This window comes from Dermacentor albipictus, chromosome 7, assembly GCF_038994185.2.
Source record: "Dermacentor albipictus isolate Rhodes 1998 colony chromosome 7, USDA_Dalb.pri_finalv2, whole genome shotgun sequence".
NCBI lineage: Eukaryota > Metazoa > Arthropoda > Arachnida > Ixodida > Ixodidae > Dermacentor > Dermacentor albipictus.
In genome coordinates this window covers 121147785-121170480 of record NC_091827.1, presented here as the reverse complement: position 1 = coordinate 121170480, position 22696 = coordinate 121147785, and the positions used below count along the sequence as shown (strand labels likewise).

General features: G+C 47.9%; 1 protein-coding gene across 8 annotated transcripts in view; it reads right to left on the bottom strand.

The window, feature by feature from the left end:
- The window catches only part of LOC139048130 (uncharacterized), a 424803-nt gene that overhangs the window by 260597 nt on the left and 141510 nt on the right, over window positions 1–22696 (bottom strand). For all 8 annotated transcript variants that reach the window (XM_070522634.1, XM_070522640.1, XM_070522641.1 and 5 more), the window contains one exon: window positions 2906–3198. In XM_070522634.1, the coding sequence (XP_070378735.1) occupies window positions 2906–3198 (293 nt within the window). The remainder of the gene's footprint in view (window positions 1–2905; window positions 3199–22696) is intronic.

The following is a 22696-nucleotide window of genomic DNA, read 5'->3' as shown; positions in this document are numbered from 1 at the left end:
AATATATTTGAGCCTGATTCTCGATCTAGGGGGTTAGACTCAAGCCATCGGCATTGCCATTCAGAAGCCTTTTTATAGCGTCTCTCAAAAGAATAAAAGCGAGACTCCATCGCGGGAGACGGTCGTTTCTGGATGGCATTGTCGGCAACCATTTGAGAGGACAATGATCAGTTTCGATGACCAACTTCAAGCCCTCAAGATGGCAAGACAATTCTTCAACAGCCCTTACGAGACATGCACACTCTTTCTCAGTACCGCTGTATGCCTGCTCTCATCAAGCGAGTTTCCGACTTGCGTAAAGGACGCGGTGTTCCTCCTCGCTCTCTCTGTCTTTCGGCACAGTACGACGCTCATGCCTCGCTCGCTCGCATCACATTGAACCACAAATCCCCTCGTGCAGACCGGCGATCTTAGCACAGGGTCACTCGTCAGCGTGCTCTTCAGGGCCTGGAAAGAAGATTCATTCTTTTCGTCCCGGAGGACACTGTGTGGCGCAGTTTTTCATATAGCATGAGTTAGAGCGCTAGCTAGCTCACAATACCTAGTGATGTACCGCTGATAGTATCCGGCTACCTCTAAGAAAGAACGGATATCTGTGTTTGAGCGCGGCTGCGGGAAATGTCGTATGACAGCCACTTTAAAGGGATGGCAACGGCCCTGTCCGATAACGTGATCGAGATAGATTACTTCCGCTTTAGCCATTTTGCGTTTCGGTGCCTTGACAGTTAAGCCTGCTTCACGCAAGTAGGACAACACTGCTTTCGGATGTCGCACATGCTCCGACCAGTATGCAGAATATATCGTGAGATCAATGAAGTGAGGCAAGGCGAATTCTGCCTGTCCTCGCAACACTTAGTTCATAGCGCTTGAAACACCGCGTGGTGCATTTTCAAACTGAAGCTTCAATTGCTTTCAACTGAGCGTTCAATTGAGCGTTCAATCGCGGCAAGAAACATGTCTTTTAGAACCTTATGGCGGAACGTTCGCAACGGGGACGTGAAGGCGGAATATCTGCTAGCCTGCTCTGTGAGCGGAGCCTACCAGTACGCTCGAACTAGATCAGTAGTAGAAATGAACGGGCGCTACTACCTTTTTAATGCCCTCTTCGATGTTTCGTATGAGATAAACCTGACCTTTAGTGATCGTGTTTAGCCTGCGGTAATCTACGCAGGGACGCGGATCCTCACCCGGCACCTCAACTAAGATCAAAAGCGAAGTGTAATCGCTCTCGTAACGCTCGATCGCACCTAGAGTCAACGTTTTTTTTTCACCATGGCATCCGTAATCTCGTAATCGCGCGGTGACATTCGATAAGCCTTTGAACGTACCGGCTCCAAAGAAGGGAGCTCCACATCGCGTGTAAGAAGTGATATCCTTCCTGGCCTACCTACAGATAAGTCCTGAAATTGTTGCAGGATTCCGGACTTGTAGACCTAGTTGCATAATTATTTGTTCCCTAGCCTCCGAAATAAGCCATTGCAAACGCTGCGTTGAGTTGCGACTTGGTAGACGACGATCCTAGATCCGTATCCCTCCTCTGTTTACGAGTTGTTAGAGCTCGTAGCGGTTGCTACGGGGACGGCGTTTCGGCGATCTTCAACAGCGTCTGCTTAGAATTCAAACCAGGTTGACCATCGGAGAGGATTCGGCAGAGAAGACGAAGTGACCTAAAAACAATAACAGAAGTTTAATACATCATTACAGGGGAGCAGTGTGCTCCACGAAAAAAAAAGTACAGAAACGTTCGGCGTGCGTGCTCCTGTACGCAAGGGCACAGATGTCTCCACGTGGCATCTCGCTGGCCTTCTTACATGCTATGCCGTACGGGCAACGTCATTCTTTCTTGCTGTCTGGTAAAGGGCTTTGTCGGCACACTGGTCAGCCCACACAAAGGAATACAGAGACTGCCTGCCGAAATGGGGTTGAACGTAAGCCACGTCGGGTCAACTCACGCAAAGGAATTCGGAAAGAAATCACTCCCTGGCGTAGAGGGCGTGAACGGAGGACAGACGAGAGTAGGATTTGCACTGGTGCATAATCCCGGTGCACACACCCGGCGGACAAGTAATTTCATGTTGACGGGCGTGACTATTATGCACGTCGTGTCTCAGGCATTTGGCATGCATTCCATTCATGGCCGCACAAAGTAGACCATGACATTCTACAACCAGTGTGCATCAGATATCCACGGACTTTGTTTGAATCAGAATTTTTTGAAAGGTACTGTCCCTCTTAGTGCGTTAGACATTTTTTTCTGTTTAAGCATAACCAGATGCAAGAATTGATGCTTACTTTCGTTCTTACCTATATTGCAATTCAATCAAGAAGGGGCGTGCCGTCACTATAAAACGAAGGCAACTACTTCTGTGTTTATATTTATCTACAAAAAGAAAAAAAACAAGAAAAAACGAGGGAAGCCGCAGTGGGCAGCTCAGTATCGATTAACGTGCGCACGCCCATTGATCGATATGGAACTGTTCTTGCATCCCAACTTGGTTGGGAAGCTACAACGCGGCTTCTACTGTCTTACTACGGTACCAGATCACTCTGATGAACCTTGATTACCAGATGAGTTTGTATGCCATATCAATCTTATGATGTGCGCTCTGTTTTATGATGTGTCAGTCAACTCACCCGTCCTTCTGCCAGTTTGCTTCTGACGACTCATTTCGCAATGTTCAGTGTTTGTAGATAACATTTGCGGGCAGCATTAAAGCTTGCATCTCCTGTGCTGTGAATCGTTCAACACAGAATTTACGCACCGTCAATATATTAAAGAATATAATGATTAAGATCTCTACCGATAATGAATTTCTCGTCTGTTTCACCACTTCAATGCTAATCGCAATAAGGTAGGTAATCGTCCCCAAAGGCTGCGAATGACCCGACTTGTTCAAGCCCTCACCCTTCTTCTACGCTGGCCTCCAAATCTGAAGAGTCTTCGTCCCTAGATGCAGTGCCCTCGATGCTCTCGCTTCCTTTTCGCCCTCTGACTGAGCTCGATTGCGTTTCCGCTCGTGGCTTTTGCACATTTGGCGTGTCCGTCGCATCAGGCTTCTGCTCAGAATGTGGGTTCTCCTCAAAACGTCGCTTGTCCTTCGCATCTAGGATGACCTCAGCCTCTGGCTTCCCGCAGAGATGTTGTTTGTCTTCCAGACCAGGCTTGTTCTTAAGTTCTGGCTCTTTATTGGTGGCCGGCTGCGAGTAAAATCAACACTTTTCTCAATGGCGCTTCCATCGCGATATTTGTATTGCGAAATATGTTTTCATTGTTTAATTCTTACATTTCCTTTAAGAGAGAGACCTCCAGCTCATGCATTTATCATGAGTTTGTTCCTCATTTGTTTCCTCAAGACAATCGCACGACATTATCTTAGGAGGTACGGCTAAATGGGAACAGTAGCCTGACTAGGCTTGATATCCTTACATGTGCTGCAGTAAGGCAGAATTAGTCTCCAAAAGCACAACATATTAAGCGTATGAAAACGATGCTGATTACCATGCTTATTGCTGAACAGTTCTCAAATCATTTTGCAACATAAAATGCACAAAAAGACATGAACACAATCAAGGCATGGCATGTCAAATCCGTAAATAACTACTTCTCCAACGGCATTTTTATTACTTGTTTCTTAAATTTCTGCATTGACATAGCACACCTTAACAACTATAGCCTCATGGATAATTGTTAAAATGTACATAAATTTAGCGACAAGGTCTGGTTACTCTTATCTTGTTGCTGACAGTGGCTTCATACCCAGGAATCTCGGACGTGGGGCTTAGGCTGCCTGTTCGGCCATCATGTATTAGATAGTTCTTCCTTCACCGACTGCGTGTTCATAGATTTGGCGAAAAAATACGATTCGGTGTCTCATTTATTACCCCTCTTTACACTCATCATCATCAGCAGCAGCAGCCTGGTTACGCCCACTGCTGGGCAAAGGCCTCTCCCATACTTCTCCAACAACCCCGGTCGTGTACTAATTGTGGCCATGTCGTCCCTGCAAACTTCTTAATCTCATCCGCCCACCTAACTTTCTGCCACCCCCTAATACGCTTCCCTTCCCTTGGAATCCAGTCCGTAACCCTTAATGACCATCGGTTATCTTCCCTCCTCATTAAATGTCCTGCACATGCCCCATTTCTTTTTCTTGATTTCAACTAAGATGTCATTGACTCGCGTTTGTTCCCTCCCGCAATCTGCTCTTTTCTTATCCCTTAACGTTACACCCATCATTCTTCTTTCCATAGCTTGTTGCGTCATCCTCAATTTAAGTAGAACCTTTTTCGTAAGCCTCCAGGTTTCTTCCCCGTAGGTGAGTACTGGTAAGACACAGCTATTATACACTTTTCTCTTGAGGGAAAATGGCAACCTGCTGTTCATGATCTGAGAATGCCTGCCAAACGCACCTCAGCCCATTCTTATTCTTCTGATTATTTCCGTCTCATGATCCGGATCCGCCATCACTACCTGCCCTAAGTAGATGTATTCCCTTACCACTTCCAGTGCCTCGCTACCTATTATAAATTGCTGTTCCCTAGGAGACTGCTAAACATTACTTTAGTTTTCTGCAGATTAATTTTTAGACCCATTCTTTTGCTTTGCCTCTTCAGGTCAGTGAGCATAATTGCAATTGGTCCCCTGAGTTAATAAGCAAGGCAACATCATCAGCGAATCGCAAGTTACTAAGGTATTCTCCAGTAACTTTTATCCCCGATTCTTCCCAATCCAGGTCTGAATACCTCCCGTAAACACGCTGTGAATAGCATAGGAGAGATCCTATCTCCCTACCTGACGCCTTTCTTTATTGGGATTTTGTTGCTTTCTTTATGGAGGACTACGGTGGCTGTGGAGCCGTTATAGATATATTTCAGTATTCTTACATAGGGCTCGTCTACACCCTGATTTCGTAATGCTTCCATGACTGCTGAGGTTTCGACCGAATCAAACGCTTTCTCGTAATCAATGAAAGCTATATATAAGGTTCAGTAAAGTGGAAAGTTGGGCTAGTTGGTGTGTGATCATGGTACCTTGGTGGTGAAGCAGCGCACAGACACGGACACAGTGAAGAGAAACAGGAAAAGACGACACTCGCTGCACTCGCAACTATTTTATTTCGGAACACATACTTCATGTTTATATACCCGCGCACCCTCGGGCGTCAAAGCAAATCAAGGCAAGATTAAAGGCTTTTTTTTTAAATCATTTGCCCGCGCACACTCGGGCGTCAAAAACATGGCAAACGGGTCGGTGTGTAAACACGAGACTTTTGGAGCACAAAAGGTCACTGGGGGGAAACATTCATTCCCATATCAAGGGGCACTGCTCACAACATGGGTGCTGGCCACTTTACAATGATACGACAGTTTTATCACACCATAAGGATCAGCTAACCAGGGAAATAATCGAAGCCTTTCATATTCACAAGAGGGGAGAGGGTTGCATTAGTCAGCCATCTGTTCATCTAAGCCACGGTGAGGTTGCCTTTTTGGAAGCACACTAAAAAGAAGAGAAGAGAAAATGTGTAATAAAAACGGTTGTTCGGGTTGCAACAAACTACGATAAGATTGCACACCATGATAGATAAGTGCCATGTCTTTGACACCCGAGTGTGCGCGGGCAAATGATTTAAAAAAAAAGCCTTTAATCTTGCCTTGATTTGCTTTGACGCCCGAGGGTGCGCGGGTATATAAACATGAAGTATGTGTTCCGAAATAAAATAGTTGCGAGTGCAGCGAGTGTCGTCTTTTCCTGTTTCTCTTCACTGTGTCCGTGTCTGTGCGCTGCTTCACCACCAAGGTACCATGATGGCTATATATAAGGGTTGGTTTTATTCCGCACATTTCTCTATCACCTCATTGATAGTGTGAATATGGTCTATTGTTGAGTAGCCTTTACGGAATCCTGCCTAGTCCTTTGCTTGACAGGTGCTCCTGATTCTATTTGCGATTACCTTAGTAAATAGTTTGTAGGCAACGGACAGTAAGCTTATCGGTCTATAATTTTTCAAGTCTTTGGCGTCCCCTTTCTTATGGATTAGGATTATGTTAGCGTTCTTCCAAGATTCCGGTACGCTCGAGGTCATGAGCCATTGCGTATACAGGGTGGCCAGTTTCTCTAGAACAAGCTGCCCACCATCGTAAAACAAATCTGCTGCTACCTGATCCTCCCCAGCTGCCTTCCCCCTTTACATAGCTCCCAAGGCTTTCTTTACTTCTTCCAGTGTTACCTGTGAGATTTTGATTTCCTCTAGAGTATTCTCTCTTCCATTGTCGTCGTGGGTGCCACTGGTACTGTATAAATCTCATAGAATTCCTCAGTCACTTGAACTATCTCATCCATACTAGTAATGATATTGCCGACTTTGTTTCTTAACGCATACATCTGATTCTTGACAATTCCTAGGTTCTTCTTCACTGCTTTTAGGCTTCCTCTGTTCCTGAGAGCATGTTCAATTCTGTCCATAATATACTTCCTTATGTCAGCTGTCTTACGCTTGTTGATTAACTTCGAAAGTTCTGCCAGTTCTATGCTAGCTGTAGGGTTAGAGGCTTTCATTCATTGGCATTTCTTGACCACATCTTTCGTCTCCTGCGATAGCTTACTGTTATCCTGTATAACGGAATTACCATCGACTTCTATTGCACACTCCCTAATCATGCCCACAAGATTGTCGTTCATTGCTTCAACACTAAGGTCCTCTTCCTGAGTTAAAGCCGAAGACCTGTTCTGTAGCTTGATCTGGAATTCCTCTACTTTTTCTCTTACCGCTAACTCATTGATCAGCTTCTTATGTACCAGTTTCTTCCGTTACATTACGTGTTACATTCCTTACACTACGCGCACCTAATTTAGACTCTAAAGTACTAAAATGGATAGAAGATGAGCAAAACGTGAACAAGGTGAATGCAGGAGCCAACGTTTCGACAAGTGGACTTGTCTTCTTCTAGGCGACATATGCTTTTCTCGCCACAGTATATATATAGGTGGGGCTCTTCCAAAGGGGAGAGGGTGTGAGGCGGGAGGATGCGGAAACGAGGGAAAAATGTGTTAGCGTGTCGAATTGAGAGTAAAGGAATGCTGTGTAAATCCTTATAGCATTCCTCAGCCACTTGAACTATCTCATCCATATTAGTAATGATATTGCCGGCTTCGTCTCTTGACGCACACATCTGATTCTTGCCAATTCCTAGTTTCTTCTTCACCGCTTTTAGGCTTCCTCCGTTTCTGAGAGCATGTTCAATTCTGTCCATATTATACTTCCTTATGTCAGCTGTCTTACGCTTGTCAAAGCCCGGACACACCTCCCCCCCCCCCGGTCTGTCAACGCACGCGCGTTAGCCGCGGCGTGTCAAGGGCGTCTGACACGCTGGATGATAAAAAAAGAAAGAAAGATAGGAAAGGAAAGGAAAGGAAAAAATAAGAACGGGGGCGATACGCCAAGAAATCAAACTAAGTGTTATTGCCTATAGCTTGATGTTTAGCATAACGAATGCATTCTAAAGCTCCCTTTGAAACGTTTATGCTTATTGGTTGCAATATCTTGAACTTATGGATAAGGCATGATTCTCTGTATTTTCTTTCTCGTTCAGAACGGAAATTTGACTGTAAGATGTAGAGTTTAAGTTCATCAAAGTTATGACCTTGTTGGTTGAAATCCTCCGCGACGGCTTTGGGAAGCTTTTAGCTGTCTCCGCTAAAAAGCTAAAAAGCTTTTTGGATAGAGTGATAGACTGGATAGAGTGAAATGGATAGAGTGATTCTTGTTTGGGCGCAAGCAGTTCGCAACAGTTAACGACCACAACTCTGCTCCTTGTCCTGTGACATCTGGAGTACCACAGGGGTCAGTTCGAGGAATCTTGATCTTTACAATAATGCCCTACCTCAGAACAATTTGTTCGTCCACAAAACTTAGCGGATGATTGCGTTGTTTATCGTGACATGTTAACTGCTAATGATCATTTAACCCTTCAATCGGACCTAAGTAATACAGATGCATGGTGTGAGACTTGGTTAATGAAACTGAATATTAATAACTGTAAGCCAATGAGAGTCACTCGTCGTACTTCTCACGATCCACCATGTACTCATTCTCTTAATAAAGTTCGCCTAACTCAGCTTTCCATATTTATATAGCTCAGAAGCTTTCCTGGCAAACCCATGTTGATCACATAACTAGCAGTGCTAGTCGTACACTTGGTGATATCAAACGTTATTTTAGTCTAGCTCCCACCAACTTAAAACTCTTGCTTTATAAAACGCTAGTTAGGCCAAAGCTTGAATATACACCTTTCATGGGGGATCCTCAAGTCAGTTCACTTAACCTCAGCATAGAAGCCATTCAGAACCGTGCAGCAAGTTTCATTTTATGTAACTATTCGCCTACAGCAAGTATTACTTCAATGAAATTCAATCATGGTTTGCTTAACCTGTCACCTCCTCAAAAGATTTCACGTATTTGTCTATTTCATAAAATCTATCATAACAATCCCACTTTAAGCGACTCTCTTTTGTTACCATCATTGTACATTTCTTCCCGACACAATCATCAGTGCAAGGTTGACGTGCCATGTTGCCCCACTAACCTTCATTTCAATTCCTTCATTCCCACAACAAGCGGCAACTTGAACTGCCTTGCTGCTTCCGTTGTTTCAATCATCAATGCCAATGAATTCAAAAGCGCCCTTGTAAACAACTTGTTGCAACCCTACTATACTGCTATATGCTATATGCTGATATATATTGTTACGTCCAAGCGCGTCAAAGGGACGCGGGGATCAAGAAGAGAGGGAAGAGGAGAACGAAGACTGTGCAGCGGCCATTCCTGTTGTTCGTAGCCTGCCATTCCTGCTCTCGCACGCCTAAATAAACCCCTTTTTCCCGTGCTTGTGACAAATTGGTGGACGGTGGGGGGTACACCTCGTAACCACGGAGCCTACGCTGCTACAGCTTCGCCGAAGCCGTCGACTTGCCGGACTTCCGCCACCATCACCTGACATGACTGAATACGCCTGCCAGATTCCCGAAGGTTCTGACGCGGCTTCAAGGCCAGCACCTGGCGTTCCGTGGCAATACTACCGGGTGCCACTCACTTTCGGAGGAAAAGCCGGAGAAGATGTCGACGAGTGGCTCACAAACTACCGAAGGGTGAGCCGATCTAATGGTTGGAACCCGACCGCGCAGTTGTCAAATGTTGTGTTTTCCCTTACCGACACAGCACTCGTCTGGTATGAGAATCACGAAGACACGCTCACTTCATGGGAGCTTTTCGTAGAGGAGCTCAGAGCGTGTTTTGGAGACTCTAGCGCAAAAAAGAAACGCGCTGAACAGACGCTTTCGCAAAGAGCTCGGATTCCCGGCGAGACCTGTACGACTTACATCGAAGAAGTGCTGAAACTGTGCAAAATAGTGAACTCTCAAATGTCTGAAGAGGACAAAGTTGGACATTTGTTAAAAGGGATAGCCGAAGACGTCTACAATTTTTTGATCGGCAAAGAAAGCTTGGACTCCATGTCTGACGTCATTCGCCACTGCAGGACCTTTGAGACGCTGAAGATGCGACGGATAATACCGAAGTTTTGTCGCCTAGCTAATGTCACAACGGTGGCAAGTGTAGACCCGAGTTCGTGTGTTGACCTTCCATCAACAATACGGCAGATTGTTCGCGAAGAGTTGCTCCATCGGGAAGAGATGTACCGTTGCACACCCGGCATCGCTAATGCGTACTTACCACACGAGATGCGAAACACGGCCGTTTCGACCGCATGGCAACCCACGGTTCACTCAGCGACCGTCGAGTATAGGTCTACCCCACAAACGAGAGGGACCCTGAGCTATCAAAATCATGACTACGACCAACGCCCGCGCCGCACGCACGCCTCCGGGCGGCCGATGCCTAGCCATGATGGATGGGACCCACCTGCTGGCTATGCAGTCGACAGCAACATGCGTGACTACGTGCAAGAATATCGAAATTTGCGGCATCTGCCGGTGTGTTTCCAATGCGGTGTCGCGGGCCACATAGCGAGATATTGCAATCGTCGCCCAACAACGGGGAATCGTCGATCGGGGTCTTCAACAAGGACCACACTTTCTACGAGGACAACTCAACAGCCGTGCACCACCTCTTGGTCAGCTGGCGTCCCTCCTGGCAACGATTACTGGCAGAGAAACTTCCGGAGCCGCTCGCCAGCATCTGACAGGAGTTTGACGCCACGGCCAACTTCTCGTGCACCGCGTTTACGTCAATCTCCATCGCCAGTGCGCCGCTCAGCCTCACCTTCACAACCGGAAAACTAGCTAGCGCGGCCGATGGGGGTGAGGTCGCTCGACACGTGCTATCGACAGAAATGCCCCCTGCAGTTGCTATGATTAAGAACAAAGTGCATGTACTTGTTGATGGTGTTCCTACAATGGCTTTAGTGGATACCGGGGCAACTGTACCCGTGATGAGTCTCGGTTTTAAAGGTCGGTTGGGGCGCAAAGTTGTATATCCGTGGGACCAGGCTGCAACGTTTTGTGGAGTGAGCGGCGAGTCGTTGCGCCCTGTTTGTGTGTGCACTGCTGAAGTATCCCTGGCTGGTGGAGTTTTCGCGACGGAGTTTGTAGTTATTAGCCGATCGACGCACGAAGTGATTTTGCGCATCGACTTTTTGCGGCAGTGTGGTGCGACCGTTGACTGTCGCACGGGGGAAGTTTGCGTCGATGGCCATGTTTCGTCCGGGCTCTTAGAGGAGACTTGCAGTCAAGGTGAACTTTGTGTGTCTGCAAATACTGTTGTGCCTGCGTCCACCTCGGTGTGCGTGCCGGTTGTATGTCGCGGTGAAGTTCCAGACAGTTTCGATGCCTCCGTAGAGCCAATGCATCTAAATTGTGTGAAGAAGAACGTTTTTGTCCCTCATTCTGTGGTATACATCAGCAACGGGCGTGCTGGCTTGTGGACGGCCAACTGCTCGGCGGAACCCGTCCTGCTTCCAGACGGCTTGAAACTCGCCTACTTTACAGAATACACGTCTTCGTCCGTAGCCGTACTAACAGACTCACCGTGTGAACCTGCTGAACTTCGCCAAGTCTCAGACAAAAAGCTTCTGTCTATGATAAACAAGTCGCTCAGCACAAGGGAGCGCTATGCCTTGGTGGATACGCTTTCTAAGAATCTGTCAGTGTTTGACTTTGCGCAGCCGGACAAAGCGTTCTCGATTCCCGAGTCACGAACGCGCCATACTATCGATACGGGATCTGCGCGCCCGATCAGGCAAAAGCCTTATCGCGTGTCACCTAACGAGCGCAAGATAATCGGGGAACAAGTGAGTGACATGATGAAAAATGGGATAATACAAGAGTCCTCGAGTCCTTGGGCAGCTCCGGTCATACTCGTTAGAAAGAAAGACGGTAATTTGAGATTTTGCGTCGATTATCGAAGATTAAACGCCGTGACTAAGAAGGATGTCTACCCGCTGCCCCGGATTGATGATGCAATTGATTGCCTTCATTCGGCCTCTTATTTTTCTTCAGTGGACCTGCGCTCAGGATATTAGCAAATCCCGATACACCCGACAGACAGAGGAAAAACAGCCTTCATAATCCCGGATGGATTATTCGAATTCAATGTGATGCCATTTCGGTTGTGCAACGCTCCAGCAACCTTTGAAAGGTTCATGGACACCATTCTGCGAGGGTTAAAATGGAACATCTGTATGTGCTATCTTGACGACGTTGTTATATTCGGGCGCACATTCAATGAGCACAATACGCGCCTGGATATTGTCCTCGACTGCATCAAAAACGCCGGCCTGGTTCTGAACTCCAAGAAATGTAAATTTGGTGACCGTCAAACCCTTGTGCTGGGTCATCTTGTTGACAAAGACGGTATCCGGCCTGATCCCCTCAAGACGGCAGCTGTCGAGGCATTCAGTGCACCGCAGTCAGTGAAGCAACTTCGTAGTTTTCTGGGACTTTCGCCGATTTATTCCTGGTTTTGCTGACGTCGCTTATCCTCTGACAAATCTGCTACATAAAGACGCACGGTTTGACTGGATACCCGAGTGCGATTCTGCATTTGGTCAGCTGAAGTTCCTGTTAACCTCCCGACCTATCCTTCGCCACTTCAATCCTACTGCGCCGACAGAAATCCACACAGATGCTAGTGGCGTTGGTCTGGGTGCCGTATTGGTCCAACGCTATGACGACCATCAGCACGTGATTGCTTATGCAAGCCGCTCATTAAGCAAACCTGAACGGAATTACTCGGTGACAGGGCAAGAATGCCTCGCTGTAATCTTTGCGGTTCAGCGATTTCGCTCGTACTTGTACGGACGCCCATTCCAAGTTGTCACAGACCACCATTCCCTGTGCTGGCTCGTGAACCTTCGCGACCCTTGTGGTCGCCTTGCGCGCTGGGCTTTGAGGTTGCAGGAATATAACTTCACTGTTTCCTACAAGAGTGGCCGAAAACACGCTGACGCAGACTGCCTTTCCGTATGCCGCTTGCCACGACGGACTGCGACGCAGACGATTTTGATCATCTCGTCGCTTCTGTGACACCCGCTTTTCCAGATATCGATGCGTTCAAAACAGAACAACGGACAGACACTAAATTGGAGCCACTCTTTACTTCTGCCCATTCAAGTGCAACAAGCAGCTACTGTGTACGTGACGGGCTCCTGTACAAAAGGAACTACTCAAGCACGGGTGCACGCTTCCTTCTAGTGGTGCCGGAACGTCTCCGGCCAGCAATCCTTCAGGCTATGCACGATGACCCTACCTCCGGGCACTTAGGCACTGTGCGCACACTTTATCGCATTCAAGAACGCTTTTACTGGCCCCGGATGCGACATTCGTGTGACTTTTATGTCACCAGCTGCATACAGTGCCAACGTCGGAAACGCCCAACCACTGCCCCATCTGGTCTCCTTCAACCTGTGCCGCCTTCCAGCTCACCCTTTCGGCAAGTTGGAATTGATCTGTTAGGCCCTTTTCCAAAGTCATCTAAGGGGAACCGCTGGATAATTGTCTGCGCCGATTATTTCACACGCTATTGCGAGACGGCGGCTATACCATCAGAAACTGCCACCGAAGTGTCGCTTTTCTTACTTCACGCTATTGTTCTACGACATGGACTACCTGGTGTTATCATAAGCGACCGGGGACGTCAATTCACGGCGGATATAGTGGAAGAGCTTGTGCGTTTGTGTAACTCGCACCTCAGGCACTCCACGCCATATCATCCGCAAACAAACGGCCTCACTGAGCGCACTAATCGAACGACCACAAATATGCTTTCCATGTATGTTGCGTCCGATCACAAGAATTGGGATGAAGTTCTACCGTTTATTACTTACGCATACAACACCGCCAAGCACGAGACAACCGGCTACAGCCCCTTCTTCCTTCTATATGCTCGGCCACCCCGGTATACGCTCGACACTGTCCTCCCTTTTTACCACCACGACAATCCTACGGTCGCCGATACGCTGTGCCTCGCTGAAGAGGCTCGGAGACTTGCGCGTCTTCCGACTTTGGCATCACAAGAAAACTCCAAAGCCCGCTACGACGCACGACATCGGCCAGTTACATATAACCCTGGTGATCTCGTTTGGCTTTGGACTCCCACAAGGAAGCGCGGTTTGTGTCAAAAGCTGCTGGCAAACTACGATGGACCGTATGTTGTCATCGACAAAGTCAGCGAAGCGAACTATACTATCGCGCGCCTCACGAACACTGGTAGACGTTCTGCTAGGACACAAGTTGCGCATGTCGCACGGCTGAAATCATGCACGCCACGACAAGCTAGTTGACTCGCCCAGGGGGCTTTGTCTGCGAGGGGAGGTATGTTACGTCCAAGCGCGTCAAAGGGACGCGGGGATCAAGAAGAGAGGGGAAGAGGAGAACGAAGACTGTGCAGCGGCCATTCCTGTTGTTCGTAGCCTGCCGTTCCTGCTCTCGCACGCCTAAATAAACCCCTTTTTCCCGTGCTTGTGACAATATATACATACATATATATATATATATATATATATATATATATATATATATATATATATATATATATATATATATATATATATTGTTACGAAGAAGATCGGCAGGCTGAAAAGCCCCATTGCCATCGCGTGGCTCGTACCCTGTTCGCTCGCTGGCTGCGCCCTAACTGCTGTTGCCGCGTTGGTCGCTGCTCCTCTACGACCCGAATAAAACCCCCTTTACAATTGGTGGAGCTGCTGGGTACAACCGGAATTCTGGAACTTCGCAACCGGACACTGCAGCCTGTCTTCATTATGCCGGAAGAAGGACCACCGCAACCACAACCCGCTGCCCCGGTGACTACCGTGGTCTGCCCCGGCCCGCTGCGTCAACGCGACCCACCCATCTTCAGCGGTACCGAAGACCATGACGTAGAAGACTGGCTCGCTGACTACGACCGGGTGAGCATCCACAACCCCTGGGACGACACCAAAAAACTGAATTACGTATCGTTTTATTTGAGCGGTGTCGCCAGCGTGTGGCATCGCAACCATGAACGTGATCTCACGACGTGGCCAGCCTTCAAAACTAACGTGACGGAGGTATTCGGGCGCCCCGCCGTTCGCAAGCTTCGCGCCGAGCAACGTTTGCGCAGTCGTGCGCAACAGTGCGGGGAGACATTTACAAGTTATATAGAAGATGTTGTCGACCTCTGCAACCGCGTTGACGTCACCATGGCTGATGCCGAGAAGATTCGCCATATCTTAAAAGGAATTGAAGATGACGCCTTCCAGATGCTGTTGGCGAAAAATCCGGCGACAGTCTCTGAACTCGTCAGTCTCTGCCAAAGCTTCGACGAACTCCGCAAACAACGCCTAGCCACCCGCCAATCTTCTCCTCAGGCGACTTCAATGTCGAGCTTGGCTGTTTCCCCGGATAATACGTCACTACTGCTACAGATCAAGGAGTTCGTCCGTGAAGAGGTGGCTCGTCAGCTTTCTCTGATTCCCCTCACAAACGGCCAGTCGAATTCTCCGTTGGCGCCCGCTCTCCAATCTGTCATCAAGGAGCAGGTCGCCGACCACATTCCACCTTCTCTCCAGCAGGCTCCGGTTGCCGCTCCCCTGACGTACGCCGAAGTCGCTTCGAGGCCTGCACCACAGACCTACGGTCCCCTTCGCCCGCCTTTGCGCCCGCCCGTATCCGCTCCGGTCCGGCCACTGGTGCAGTATGCACGACCTCAAGATCATTGGCGCACGGATGATAATCGGCCGATTTGTCTTTATTGTGGCCGTGCTGGAAACGTAGCACGTCACTGTCGCCTCCTTACCCCCTACGTCCCCAACAATGTGCGTCCATATGCGCCACGTTTCCACCAACGCCGCAACTATTCGGACACCTTTGACTCTCCTCCTGTTGTCGACACCGCATTCTCCGCTGCTCGCCGTTCACCTTCTCCTCGCCGCCGCTCGCTTTCACCTATGCACCGGCGTCGGAGCCCATTGCGCCAGGAAAACTAAATATCGCAGTTCAGGAGGCGAGCACTGCGGTGCCAGCGAAATGTACAAGGCCTCACACTTCCCCGAAGAACGTTATTGAAGTCGCCATAGAAGGAAAATTGACGCTAGCACTTGTCGACACCGGCGCTGCACTTTCAGCGATAGATGCCCGTATTTGCCGCAAGATCGGAAAAGTGACGACACCGCTTTCTGGACTGTCTCTTCGAACTGCCAACGCGCAGCACGTCGAGCCATCCGGCGCCTGCACTGCTCGTGTCGTCATTCAGGACGTCCTCTATATCATAGAATTCGTCGTGTTGCCGTCATGTTCACACGACGTCATATTAGGTTGGGACTTTCTCTCCACACATCATGCGATCATTGACTGCGCCCGCGCCGAAATCGAGCTGTTTCAGTTTTCGACTGATATTATCACTGACCATAAGGACCATTGCCGCAAAATCTCTGTTTCAGAAGACACCATTATACCGGCCTGGTCTTCCACCCTTGTCAGTATCTCTTGTGACTCTGTAGATGACGGCACAGTACTCTTCGCTCCATCTGAACTCTTAGTTCACCGCCGTTCACTACCACTGCCGTTCGCCGTCCTCGAGTTCAAAGCTGGCGCCTCTCTCATGTGCGTCTCCAACCCTTCGGCTGAACCAATTACTTTACGCCGCCGTGAAAGCCTTGGCAGAGCGGAGCCACTGACTTCATCTTCAATATTTGACACGATGGACGACTCCACTTATATTGCTGCTCTCGAGGAATTGCGTCCACAGTCCCTACCGGGTTCTTTTACGCCAGCTATTGCCAGTGACCTTACGACGACGCAGCGCGACGACCTTCTTCGCTTGCTTCAAGGCTTCTCTTCCTCCTTTGATTGCCAAGCAACATCACTCGGCCGCACAACGACCGTTTCGCACACTATCGACACTGGGAGCCACGCACCGATTCGACAGCGTCCCTACCGCGTATCGGCGACTGAAAGACAAGTTATCAATGACCAGGTGAACGATATGCTCAATCGCGGTGTCATCCAGCCTTCTAGTAGTCCTTGGGCATCACCAGTCGTCCTAGTTAAAAAGAAAGACGGCTCCATACGATTTTGCGTCGACTATCGAAGGCTTAACAAGATTACCCGAAAGGATGTATACCCGTTGCCACGTATTGACGACGCACTTGACTGTTTGCAAGGAGCGGAGTTCTTTTCCTCCTTAGATCTCCGCTCTGGCTACTGGCAGGTGCCCATGGCGGACGCTGACTGTTCTAAAACCGCATTTGTAACACCAGATGGCTTGTATGAATTCACTGTGATGCCGTTCGGTCTGTGCAATGCACCCGCCACCTTCGAACGCATGATGGACGGCATCCTACGTGGCCTAAAGTGGCATACTTGCCTCTGCTACCTCGACGACGTTGTCGTCTTTTCCCCTGATTTTCCGACCCATCTTCGGCGTTTACATCAAGTTTTGACCTGTCTCCGGAATGCTGGTCTCCAGCTTAACTTAAGAAAGTGCCGATTTGCAGCTCGAAAACTGACTATATTAGGCCACGTTGTCTCCAAAGAAGGCATTCTTCCTGATCCTGATAAACTTCGCGCCGTATCCGAATTTCCGAAGCCCACTAACTTGAAAGCACTGCGCAGCTTCATTGGCCTATGCTCCTATTTTCGACGTTTCGTTCGCAATTTCGCTACAGTGATCACACCACTTAACCAACTTCTTCAAGGCGACAATGAACTTTCTGGTTGGTCGGAAGCTTCTGATGATGCCTTTACGACTCTTCGTCACCTCCTCACGTCTCCACCAGTCTTGCGCCATTTTGATCCAAGCGCACCTACAGAACTTCACACTGACGCCAGTGGTGTCGGCCTTGGTGCCGTGCTCGCACAACGCAAGAACACTAATGCCGAATACGTCGTCGCTTATGCTAGTCGTGCCCTCACGAAACCTGAGGCCAATTACTCAGTCACGGAAAAAGAGTGCCTAGCTATCGTATGGGCTCTTCAAAAATTTCGTCCATATCTCTACGGTCGACACTTCGACGTGGTGACGGATCATCACGCTCTTTGCTGGTTGTCCAACCTAAAAGACCCGTCGGGCCCTCCGAATACAGGAATACGATATCCGAGTCGTCTATCGTTCTGGACGCAAACACTCTGACGCCGATGCCCTCTCGCGCTCCCCAGTTACTTCAGACAGCAGCCCTTCTACTTATAGACATGACATCTCACCACTTGACATCCTGGACATGACATCGGAGCAACGAAAAGACCCATAGATCGTCATGATATTCGACTTTTTATCAAATCCTCCGGCAACTTCGGCACCTCGAGCGTTACGCCGACAAGCGCAGCATTTCACAATCCGCGACGGACTTTTATACCGCCGCAACTACCAAAATGACGGCCGCAAATGGCTCTTAGTAGTGCCTCGCCACCTACGACAAGATTTATGCTCCGCTTTTCATTCTGACCCGCAATGTGGTCACGGCGGAGTGTCAAAAACTTACGCACGGCTTCGCCTACGATATTATTGGCGAGGGATGTACACCTTCGTCCACAAATACGTGCGCTCCTGCATTGCCTGCCAGCGACGCAAATGTGTCCCGCATCTCTCCACCGCACCTCTTCAACCACTTCCCTGCGCAGCTGAACCATTCGACCGCGTCGGCATTGATATATACGGGCCTCTTCCATCTACTGGCGCTGGCAACCGATGGATTGTTGTGGCCGTCGATCATCTGACACGGTATGCCGAAACCGCCGCCTTGCCTGCTGCATCAGCAAAAGACATCGCCTCGTTCATACTAAACAACTTCGTTCTCCGCCATGGCGCCCCTCGCGAACTGTTGAGCGATCGGGGCCGCGTATTCCTCTCAGACGTCCTGCAGTCACTCCTATCTGAATGCCAAATTATTCACCGCACTACTACTGCTTATCATCCACAGACCAATGGCTTAACCGAACGATTCAACAGAACTCTTGGTGACATGCTATCAATGTATGTTGCATCTGACCACTCCAACTGGGATCTTGTACTTCCGTTCGTCACTTACGCATATAACACTGCCTCTCAAGCCACTACTGGATTCTCGCCATTCTTCCTGCTTTACGGCCGCCATCCCTGCAGCACCATTGATACTGTTCTCCCGTACCGGCCGGACTCTGCTGAATGCTCACCTGTTTCTGCGATTGCTCAGCACGCCGAGAAATGCCGACAACTGGCCCGTTCTTTGACGTATGCTCAACAGTGCCGCCAAAAAGAGCGCCATGACCTCAATCCTCCCCCTCACCCCTTCCCCGTTGACTCACTCGTGTGGCTTTGGGTCCCACCTGTTGCTGCTCCTGGCCTTTCGTCCAAGCTCCTCCCGAAGTACCACGGGCCCTACCGCGTGGTTACACAAACATCACCAGTGAACTACGTGGTCGAACCCGTATCGCCATCTCCCGATCTCCGTCGACGAGGGCGAGAGACTGTACACATTGACCGGCTGAAGCAGTACTACGATCCGCCCACCTCTTCCTAGGTCGCCAGGATGGCTACTCTTCAATTCCGGGGGTGATTGTGACGAAGAAGATCGCCAGGCTGAAAAGCCCCATTGCCATCGCGTGGCTCGTACCCTGTTCGCTCGCTGAATGCGCCCTACCTGCTGTTGCCGCGTTGGTCGCTGCTCCTCTACGACCCGAATAAAACCCCCTTTACAATATATATATATATATATATATATATATATATATATATATATATATATATATATATATATATATATATAATCTTAAACACGGCGCCGCGAAATACAACATTTCTGTCGTTTTTTTCCGTGCCCCGAAAACTTGCTACTTTGTGCCGCCTGATTGGATCTCATGACTAGGAAAGTAGTGTTCTATTAAACATACAAATCCTTTTGTGAAGTGTGAAGAAGCGGCCGTATACCGTATACCGCGGAAGTGTTCGAAAGAGTATATTGGACAAACTGGCCAATGTATTAATGAACACCTGTGGGAGCACAAGCTTTCGCTCAAAAATGGTTGTGGCTCAATCTTGCCACTTCCTTGCAAGGCCTGCGGGAATGAGACTAAGCAAGGCTTCATGATAGAACTATTGGAGGCCAAATAGATTAAGAATAGAGGGGATGCCTGTGTCAGCATGCCTGTCTCTGAATATTTACACATATGAATGCACGTTTTTAGATAAGTTTTAGATTTTGGTTATTCTTATAATTTCCTTCATCTTCTGTGTTCTTTTGCGTGCGCCTTCACACAATCAGTTCTTCTGTTTTCTTCTTCCCCTTCTCCCCATGGCTATACATTCAGCCGCTTTTGACCTCAATAAACACTTGCAAGTGGTGCCTTGTCCTGTCTTTGTCCTTCTTCAGTGTGCTGTCTCTGTTGGCGCTTCATCTTCTGAACGCTCTGAACCAAGTAGCTCCCCACAACGTGTTCTACTGGAAAACTACCACAAGACAGTGATCTTCCATTTCTTGACCTCATTGATTTCTTTGGTGAGTGTCATGTGCACTGCATCTATGCCCCGTCTTTTAAGGAAGAAGGAGAGACTTCTGCCTTTGGCCTCGGCGCACTGTTTGTCTGTGAAACTCTGTCACAGAAGCACGAAATAGCGTCCTCAACAAGTTGAGGACAACTTCTAGACCCAGGTCTAACATTGGGCTACAGTGGGGTGAGCACTGTTAGATCACATTCACAAGGTCAGCCATAGTCTCAAAAAGACCATCGGGAGAGCTGGAACTTTATTTGTCACGTCAAGCAATCTGGGTTCAAAAAGGTGAATCAGACCAGGCTTTGACGCGAAGTGTAGCAAGAGATCACGCAGCAGTTCAACTGTGTGGTTGTTTACAACATGCCGCTGTCCCGCAGCTGCAACTAGGCAGGACAAATAGGCCTAATATTTATTCGCGCGCGCGCGCGCGTGTGTGTGTGTGTGTGTGTGTGTGTGTGTGTGTGTGTGTGTGTGTGTGTGTGTGTGTGTGTGTGTGTGTGTGTGTGTGTGTGTGTGTGTGTGTGTGTGTGTGTGTGTGTGCGCGCGCGCGCGCATTCAAACAAAAGTCTTAGCCTGCGCTCGTGTTGTTTAGCCTTCTCCCTTCTTTTTGGTGCTGCCCCCAAGTAATCAGTAGATGTCACATTCTTATAAAATTTGCAGTTATGAGGCTCATATTTTGGAACATGATCAGAAGGTACCAAACGGATGACATAATCCATCTAGATGTATTGGTGTAGACAAACGTGTCTGTGCAGTAGTGGTAGGGCATCATATGTGCTTGTTTAGCACTTATGTACTTTTGTTTCCAGAGGTTCTGACACTGTGATTCAAACTATGTCTGTGAAAACAGTGCTGCACGTTGCAAGGAAATGTTACCACACTTGTAGGCAAAGGTCGGTGTTATGAGAGGTTATAGAAACTTGCTTTCAACTTGCTTTCTGCAAGCTTCTAGAGCATTTTTGAAGGTGTTTCTTTAACTCCCGCATGCATCGTGTTCATGACTCACTATGAAACTGTCAACAAGTATATCATTTATGCCATCCGTTTCTAAAGATTGCATGAATATAATTAGGGAAACGAGCTCCTTGAAACAATTTCTCGAAACAACATTGGAAAATACCACCTCATAATCTCCATCTCTTACATCTGCTGTTTTGCACATCACAGTTGTAATAAAACTGGATTTAGTAGCTGCACAGCACAGGCCCCATTTTGTTTTATCACACTTCTTTGTCTTTTCTCCCCCTGCCTCATGTCTTATTTCAACAACTTCTATCTGCAGGCCGTCATAAAATTGCTCCAACATTGTTAACTGATTCCAATATTTTTTCTAACCGTTCTCTCATGTGATCTAAGGAAAATTAACTTCATTAGCCTGACGTGAAGATGAATTAGAAATAATTTATTCATTGTGCTTGCTTGGTAGCACTCAACTGTTTCTTTAATCAATATAATACTTGCAATTTACTATTGTATTGCTGGGTACCCGTAGAGGTATGGTTAGTAATTCACCAGAAAGGATACCGAATTTTCCACCTTCTGAGTGTAGGTTAGACATTCACTTGTTGCACATCACAAAGAGTGACTTGCGGTTGTTAAAAAATACAGTTTTACTCGGAATTTTCATACCTGCAATTTGATTCTGTGTACTAGCATGTTTCATAGCATGTATTTCATAGAGTTGAGGCTCCATGAAAGTACATTCTGCCATTGAATGTCTGTGACATGGTTAAGCAGGTTGACCATATGTAATTAGAACTTCCTATGTTCTGGGGTACTTGTCTGCAACTTAAGCTTGTGTGGTTTGGTGCTGCCAGTGAAAGCCTAACGTCCTTTTTTTGTTCTCCCAGGAAGGACGCAAGCATTGCTGAGGAGCTATTCGACCTGCCGCCGCACTAATATTGTATTTGGTAAGGTCTATTACAGGTTTTATTTCGTGTAGTACGTGCTATAATTGTGCACAATGTGCTCAAAACTTCAGTTAGTAGGCCGTTCGACAACAGGTGTTCAGAAATTAATAATTATAAAAGATGTTCAAGGTTATTAGTGATTCAATTGCTGCTCACTACTTAATTTTTTTCCAAATTAGATGATGAGCCATCCAGCAAGTGCGGCTCTCCTGCCTAATTACACAAACCTTCAAGTACGGTTAATTTTTTAATCACAAGTGTACATCAGTCGGGGACAACTGTTCATAGCGACAATTTCATAATATTTACTTGCAAAAGTGAGTCAAAGGTCAGGTACACTTACGAAGTTTTATGAAACAAGTTGATCTTCATATTGCTTACTTCATTAAAAAGCTTGTCGCGGAATTCTCACTTCTATGAACAAATCAACAGTTGTCGAACGATGGTTGTCGCTAGAGCCAATGCTTGGGAAAGAGGATTGTCTCCCGAGCACTAACAAGAGACTTCTTCGCCATGCAGCTTGAGCTGATCAGTATGAATACATTACCTAGGAAAGGAACAAAAAGCAATAGTGGGCCTCTTCGATTATCAGTCATTAACAGTCCTGGACTGCTTAGCACTGCTGTCACGCATTCAATTTTCTCAATCAGCTTCAGAGGCCCGGCCCGCCAGTCCGAGAGCAGCCAGCATCGCATTCGTTTTACCAGAGGTCAGACTGTCTGCGGACTCTCAGAGCTGTCAGCAGATATTTGTTCGGACAATGCAAGTAGCTAGCAGATGACGGCTGTCTTAAAAACATGCACGCGGCTTGACGCCACGTTT